The 7,800-nt window shown below is 41.4% G+C and overlaps 1 protein-coding gene across 1 annotated transcript; it reads right to left on the bottom strand.

The window, feature by feature from the left end:
- Positions 1-221: 221 nt before the first annotated feature.
- On the bottom strand, positions 222-1,558 carry LOC140937664 (N-acetyllactosaminide beta-1,3-N-acetylglucosaminyltransferase 4-like). The gene has a single exon (XM_073387223.1). It carries the CDS (start codon positions 1,499-1,501, stop codon positions 503-505), a length of 999 nt encoding a protein of 332 aa, XP_073243324.1. The 5' UTR covers positions 1,502-1,558; the 3' UTR covers positions 222-502.
- Positions 1,559-7,800: the final 6,242 nt, after the last annotated feature.

The raw sequence follows: 7,800 nt of genomic DNA, 5'->3' as shown, positions 1-7,800 counted from the left end.
AAACTGGTTGTTACTGGATATTAACCCACTATGTTTCAAGGGAAACTAGGACGAATATTGTCGGCAGTTTGGGTTTTACGTTTAAATTTGTTCCTGTTGTCGCAAAAAGTTTTGCCTCTTTCTGTCCATCACGTTTATTTCCTTCTTTTTAAATGTTATCCTCTTCTTCGTGTTAATATCCTTTATTTGAATGAACGAATGAATGAATGCCTGCATTTCACAACGACCAACACGATAGGTTTGATAAGATACATGAAAACCGCATGGAAATAATTACAAGTTCAATTCATGTTCTCAATAAACGAGCAAAACTATTTTAAGAAATATCTACCCATTCAGGAGCCCATGACCATATTGAAAATTAGAAAGCAGCACATGCACATGTATTTTTTGTACTACTCTAAATCATGTTCTCATTTTTAACGGCGATCATTAACATGTTGCTATTGACACTTAAAGGTGTTACTGAATAAGGCAATCGTTGTCTTTTCGTCAGTTGTCTTTAGTTGGTGAATCTTGCATGAAGTTTGAACATTCGTTCAATGGACAACCTATGTCCCAATGCGAAGAAATCGTGAAGTTTTTTATCTTCCAAACCAATTCCCGCCCATGGCCCGGCAATGAGGACATGTTTTCCGTTAAGCTGTAAAGGCGCGATTCCAACTCTTTTTGCCAATATTCCTATATAGGCGTCTTCTAAAGGAAAAGGTGTCGGGCCTTCATTTGAGGACACCTTAAGTAATTCGAGAAGAGTGCTTTTAGATAAAATATAAAAGGGCCCGTTACAGTATGGAGGGAACAAAGTGTCGTTCAGAAATTTTTCACTAACGAACCATTTATGCTTTGGATTTCTAATAACTTTTCCCCCGTTTACCACAGCGCCAGAATATAGCTTCTCGGGTATAGAAGACGTTTTCAGCCACCAAATCATCTTGGGAACGTGCAAATATACGTCATCGTCCACTTTGACGATAAACTGAACGTCCATGACAGAAGCAAGCCACAAAGAGCTCATAGTCTTGAAGGCAAGTAGTGAATAGGATTCTGTGTAGTTCAGCCTTAAGATGTCGCCGTAAACGGCGCTTTCATTCCGCACGGCGGATTCAACGTCCACTTTTGTGTCATGTCCGCAAACAAACCAGTAGTGGATAACCAAGTTACTAGATGAATTTGAAGGGTTTTTCATCAGTGTTCGTATGTTAGATCGTCCTCGCGCAACAGAGTTGCTTACCAAGAGAGACAACCATGTTTGACGTATAGATAGTCTTCTACTTGTGTGAAACGGCGCGCTTGTAACGAAAATAATTAACTGCTCATTCGCTTGGATGAATTGGATTTGATTTCTTGTTGACAGATGGTTTTCTTTCGTTGAACGTTCCTGAAACAGCTTTGTAAAATATGAGGATGTGCCGGGAACGAATTCGCTAAACGTATAGAGGAAGACCGCGGTAACAAACAAAGAAAATATCCGAACAAGTTTGATTATCCTGAAGCGCATCATGATGTTTACGTTAGCTCGACTAGACAATGACGAGATGTTTCAGGGGCAATAAGTTCTTAAGGTTGAGCCGATAACGCCTCGTCGACTGACATTGACAAATGGTCATTAAATTAGATACGTTAACTTCGGATTTGTCACATTAACAATTATTCCACGAGTGCGCGTTGGATATGAGATGGTTAGGTAGCCATAGAGGCGCTTTGAGCGCCGAGTTGGCTATGATCATCTCATATCCAAAAAGCGCGAGTGGAATAATTGTTTTAATAAAAACGCACACAAAATATCGGTTGTTTTTCCACTTTACGATAACCTGAACGTCCATGACAGAAGCAAGCCACAAAGAGCTCATAGTCTTGAAGGCAAGTAGTGAAAGGGATTCTGTGTACTTTAACCTTTAGGTGGGTTCACGCTGGACTTTTTAAGTGCACTGTGAATGCGAAGTGCATTTGAAGTGCACTTGAGACTAGCTTGTGTGAACGGGTCCTTTTTCACTTGACTGATCTGGACTAGTTGTACTTAGTTGCCTCAGAAACTTCAAAACCTCAAGATGCCGAGGTGCAAGCTAAGGTCAAAACCTTCCTTGAGACTGTACTTATCCAGTCAAGGTGTTGGATGTTTATTATCAGTGTCAGTCATCTCGAGCCACAAATTCCACACTCGGGAGCGAGCAAGCGAGAATCGATTTTCAATGACGACTGCTGATCTCCACGAAATGTAGGTGGGTTTTTCTCAGTTCTGATTCATGAGCTAGTTCAGAAACTTCACGATTTCCTTTTTTTACTGTATTTCCTTCTAAATTCTTCGTTTGTCGAGAACTGAACAGGGGCACCCAAGTCAGTTTTTGGAAAATATCTGTTCGGAAGACGATTTGAGATCTAGAATTTTCGGAACATTTGTTGTAAAGTTCTTGCTTGCCTGCCTCTCCTGGGATTTTTGAACATCTAAAAAACGGATTTTTACCCTAAAAAGGTCACCTAGAACTTTTGGGAGCCTTTTTTCTGGCTGAAATTTTCGAAAAGGTAAGTATTGATCCCTATAATTTTCGGATCACTAGACTTTCAGCTAGGAAATCAACAGATGGAACATTTTTAGGGGATAAAAATATGCCTATATCTACCTTTTAAATACAAAAAAATACGTTCAACAATGCTATGTTTAAGTGGTTTCGATCTATATTCTCGTTGGGTGCCCTTGACTGAAAAAGGCACCTCAAAAATTGCTTTTTTTGTTTTAAGTGTCCGGATACTGGTACCGTCTGGATACTGTACCGGTCTTGTTTTTCTAATAAAGCTCTTACATTTTATCCAACTGAAATAAATCGACCTTTTTGGCGTCTGTCTAGAAAATCTTGCACTTTTTGCTATTTCTGGCTCTGAGGCTCCATTTATACCACTAGTGAGTAGGTGACACTGGGTAAAACTATGGTCTTAAAAAAATAATTCACATCAAACTGACTACGTCCCTCCTTTCGCAAAAATCTTATAATATTGGGGCATTTATCGGCCTCAGCCAGCTTGATCTTACCATGCTTATCATATCTACAGTCTTGCTGGAAATTGAGTCCAAGGACAGTGAGACCGGAGCATTGTGGTATGTTCGAATTTATATCATAAACATCTCAATGTCTCTTCTTCGAATTCCGGAAAACACGGTCCTTACACTCTCAGGGATTACATTTCATTAAATTGCTACTAGACCATTCTTAAAACTTATTAACAAGTTCAGCTGCTGGGTCATTGTTCTAATAGACACAGGAACAACGATTGTGCAATCTTGATCGTCATCATCAATATCATGCCTCATCGCGGCAGTAGGCGCAAAAGGCCTCCACGCCGTCTGACCAACACTTTCTGTCTTGTGCAACCCGCTTTGGCTACTTCCCAGCTCTTCCACCCCGCTTTGTTTCGCTCTTTCTCGGCAGTCATCAGCGTATTTAAAACAGACAGTTTCCCCACCTATAGTAATCTCTAGGTCATTCAGAAAAAAATGCTAAATGAATAACGTCCGCTTACGCTTCCTTTTGTAGTACCCTTATTTACATGCTTCCAATCACAGATAACTTTATTATATATATACCAGCCTTTGCATTCTGTCCTGTAAAAAATTCAACCACCAATTAACAAGACTGGTTTAGAGTGATGTCTTTAAGTTTGTTAGCAAAAAGTTGGTGGTTTACAGAGTCAAATGCCTTGTCAAAATCCATGGTGAACATTTTGACAGCCATGCAGTTGGGATCGTCAAGGAACTTGCACACTTCATGCTGAATCAAGATAAGGGCATTTGTACACGAACTGCCTTCCCTGTACACGAACTGCGAGTTGCTCGGATTGTCCTCTACATTCTCCTGAGCATGGAGCTTGTAGACAACTTTCTCAAAGGTACGAGCGATGACGGGTGTCACATTGATTTCCCCGTAGGTCCCTATTGCCCATCGGGATCTCCAGTTTGGGGAGAGGGTTGATGTTGGCCCTCTTCCATGATTTTAGCGTGAGTGGAGAGTGACATGTTCCACAGGCTGGTAAAAAATAGGTGTAAAGATCTCAGGCTGGTCTCTCCATACCCAATACGGGATCTGGTCCGGATCGGTGGCAGTTTTCTTCAACTTTTTTACCTGGGGGGGGGGGGGGGGGGGGGTAGTCAACAAATGTTTAAACACGCGCTACACTCAACAAATGTTTAAACGGGGAGGCTCTGCCTCGAGGTCCAACTCGTTACCCTTTATTATACCATTTTCATGAAAAAGGTACCCCTTTCGTATACCTTCTATTGACAAATGGTACCCCTTTTACATACCTTGTTTAGAACTTTCCATCCCTTTGAACTGCTTTATTAAATGCAGTGACTTATAAACAGGAAACAACCACAAAATAGAGCGTTATCTCGACTTTATAAAGCCATAAAATTCATCTGTTAGCCCTTTTGAGCCCTTTCACAGACCCAAATGACAAATTTCGCTGTTCTTTTGTATATTTCAACTAGTAAAATCCCTAGGGCTTTTGATTTGTTGAAAATTTGCTTCACCCTATCATACACCTCAAGCCTGAAAAAGGTACCCCTTTCGGGCGGAGTCTCCCCATACAGGCCTTCATAGGGAGTACCCACCCTCCTGGGTCTTTTTAATGCGTAGCAGACCTGTCGTTCACTTTTTGATGAGTTAGGCCTAAAACCAAGTGCTACTGACACTATTTCTTTCTCACTTGAATACGTGTAAACCTTCACTTATTACTTTGTACGTGATCATCCCATTTAGTCCATCAACTAGGGGGGTTGTATGGCTCACTTAAGGAGAACAAACAAAACTTGTATAATCTTAATCTTTGACTAAAAAGCATCTCAAAAATGCATGATAAGAAGGATAGAGTGGAAGCTTTCACTTTGTAAATAGAGTTTTTATTTCCACTCATACCCTTTGTTTAGTCGCCATCTTGGATTGATAAACAAACCTTTGATTCCTTTCGGGTTTAGAAAATATAACATAAAGATGTACTTCATTTGCATTTGCAAACATCACACGCTGAAAAAAAGGTTCCTACTTATGAGCTGCAGAAAGAGTTATACAACATGTTTTCCCCCCCGAGAGGGATCTAGATGCTTTAACGACCCTAAAGAAAAACACAACAAGACAGGTAAATAATATAAATGTCTACTGCTCTCCACAGTGGACATACGGCTTATCTGTATTAATCCTCTACATTCTTAGAGTCGCAGATTTATTATAGTCTATGCTTTCTTGCACATACCGGATATTAATTTCAGGACCTCTTCTGGAACCGGCCAAGGTACAAGCCACTCAAATGGCAAGACGTTAGGCCTACATACATTCTGTACTCAACGTGCCTACGAGGGGAGAAGAACAATGGCTTTTCTTAAGTTTGCGGCTTGATAATTGCTCTGGTCTAAACATGGCGCCAGACTCTCTAGCTTGACTTTCCCGCCTTGCAGTGGATCTCATAACGTAGCACATCCACAGTGAAAGGCTTCTTTCAGCATAGTTCACACGCGGGTACGTCCGAGCTATGGTGAGTATCGGGAAGCACCCTCCATTGAGTTGGAGAAGCTCGACTGCTTTCCACTTCCCTTTACCAAAGAAGTCAGAGATGTTATCAGAGCTAGTGATCGAGTTTACACCGATATTAAGGACTCTCATGAAGCAGTGGTTAACATTGCCTGGGTGGGGTTGCATAGAAAGATCTGTTATTCTGGTCATCGTGCCTCTTCCCTATTTCACACGGCACTTTTCAAAGTCAAGGTCATCACATCAGTTTCATCAGAGTGCATCATGCCAAGATTCCTGTGCGCATGCATTGCATAGAGAACCATACGCGTATCAGCCTCTTCGTGACTGAATCGTACCTTATGAACAGGTTCTCACTATGTAGCTGGAGACTGCTTCTAGTCGCTAGCACTTGTCTTCGGTTGTCACACCCACATCATCCGGTTGCCGAGTCTTCTTCTAAATGTTTGAGGGTTGTCCAATACACCCGCACCGTAACGGTCCGTATAAGCCATGTGTCGATCCGTACGGATCGAACGGATCGACAACAGGGGTATACGGTCTGTAAAGAGTGTTTTACGGTCCGTAAATCGCATCTCATTAGTGGGACTTAGGATATTTTCATGGCAAGAGTGGTTATATACGGTTTGTCGATCCGTACGGATCGAACGGATCGACAACAGGGGTATACGGTCTGTAAAGAGTGTTTTACGGTCCGTAAATCGCATCTCTTTAGTGGGACTTAGAATATTTTCATGGTTTATGGTTTATAGAACGAGGAATATTACACTTGGAGTGCGCCTTTCTTGGTTTTTGCGCTTGTGTTGGTTTATGGTTTATAGAACGAGGAATTAATATTACACTTAGAGTGCGCCTTTCTTTGTTTTTGCGCTTGTGTTGATTTATGGTTTATAGAACGAGGAATATTACAGTTGGAGTGGGCCTCTCTTGCCGTGCAGATCGTACGGATCGAACGAACCGTATCGCATTGTGCCCTGATGTAATAATGAGATGCACGCTTCGTATGTGCTCAGCATGCGGACCGTGAGTAATAGTGACAGTTTGTGCAGAACGTACGGTCCGTTAACTGCTCTTAACGGTCCGTAACAGTGCGGCAGTATTGGACATGACTGGAGGGAGGAGGGGGTGTTTCGGTTTTGCCCTGTGGCACGAGTAATATGACCATTTCAGCTTATGAGTTGTGCTATTACACTGAGCAGCTCGTTCCATGACTTCATTATATAGACAGGGAGAAAGTTCTTATATTGTACACTGCATGAGGTAGACATAATTTTCAGTCTTTTTGACTTTTTTGATCAACATCTCGCGCTACACATCATTTCCAAGCCTGCTGCCGGTGCTTGTTACCATTTCAAACTCTCTAAACGACTAAATGGAACATAGCTCCAGAAGAGATCTACAACTTCTGCAAGATTGTCATTTCATCGCAACTGTTAGTTACGTTCTCTGGGTATTTCATGGTGACTGTGGTGCGTCACTCTAGCTGCTTGGAGAGTCTGGATTTGCTTGTCTTTCGCGGGAGTCCTTTAGGATAGCTAACGGTCCAAGGAAGAGATGGAGGACTCTTAAAGTTGTTTTAAGTGTGAAAACAACTTTGTCATTACGATGAAACTGTCCGAGAAGTGCCATTCGCGCCAAAAATCGCGATTCTGTATGGACAAGCTTAGCGGGTTGCAAATTTCTCTTGTAGGTGAACTTAGACAGTTCAACCGTTGCAATGATATTTGATGAGATGTGCGGGGATTCACATTCAGCTCAACAGGGCTGATTCCGGAACATGAAAGCACAATATATGGTTGTCCAGCAAGAAACTGTTTTCGATGGGGACTCTATTCAGCACACTTGCAATGTACACATACGATTTATTTACTTACTATTTTCTGACGCAATTTAATGTAAGCCTCACAATTTTTCAATAGTCAAAGTGCAAACTGCCGGTCTTATTGCGTGACTAATAACAGGCGATGTTGATTCACATGGGGCATACGGCGGTTATAATTTAAGCACTAGAATAAACAGAGGTCATGATTTTAACTCCAATATGTTTAAATTTACGTTTCAAACACGATTTGTTGACGTTAAAAGAATATGAGCAACTTTTGTAGGCTTTCTCAAAATCCAGGATGACGGCCAAAAGGAGATTATGAGGGGCCAATTTATATTTCGATTTACCGTTTTATCCTTGCTACCATGCATGTTTGTGTTAAGCTTAAATTTTTCCGGTCTCAGCTGATGGACTAATTTCCTTATGTCATACCAAATCCCATTCCGGAAATACATTCCT

This window comes from Porites lutea, chromosome 5 (assembly GCF_958299795.1).
Source record: "Porites lutea chromosome 5, jaPorLute2.1, whole genome shotgun sequence".
Classification (NCBI taxonomy): Eukaryota; Metazoa; Cnidaria; class Anthozoa; order Scleractinia; family Poritidae; genus Porites; species Porites lutea.
Note: the sequence above shows the minus strand (reverse complement) of the source record. Positions and strands in the feature narration are given on the sequence as shown.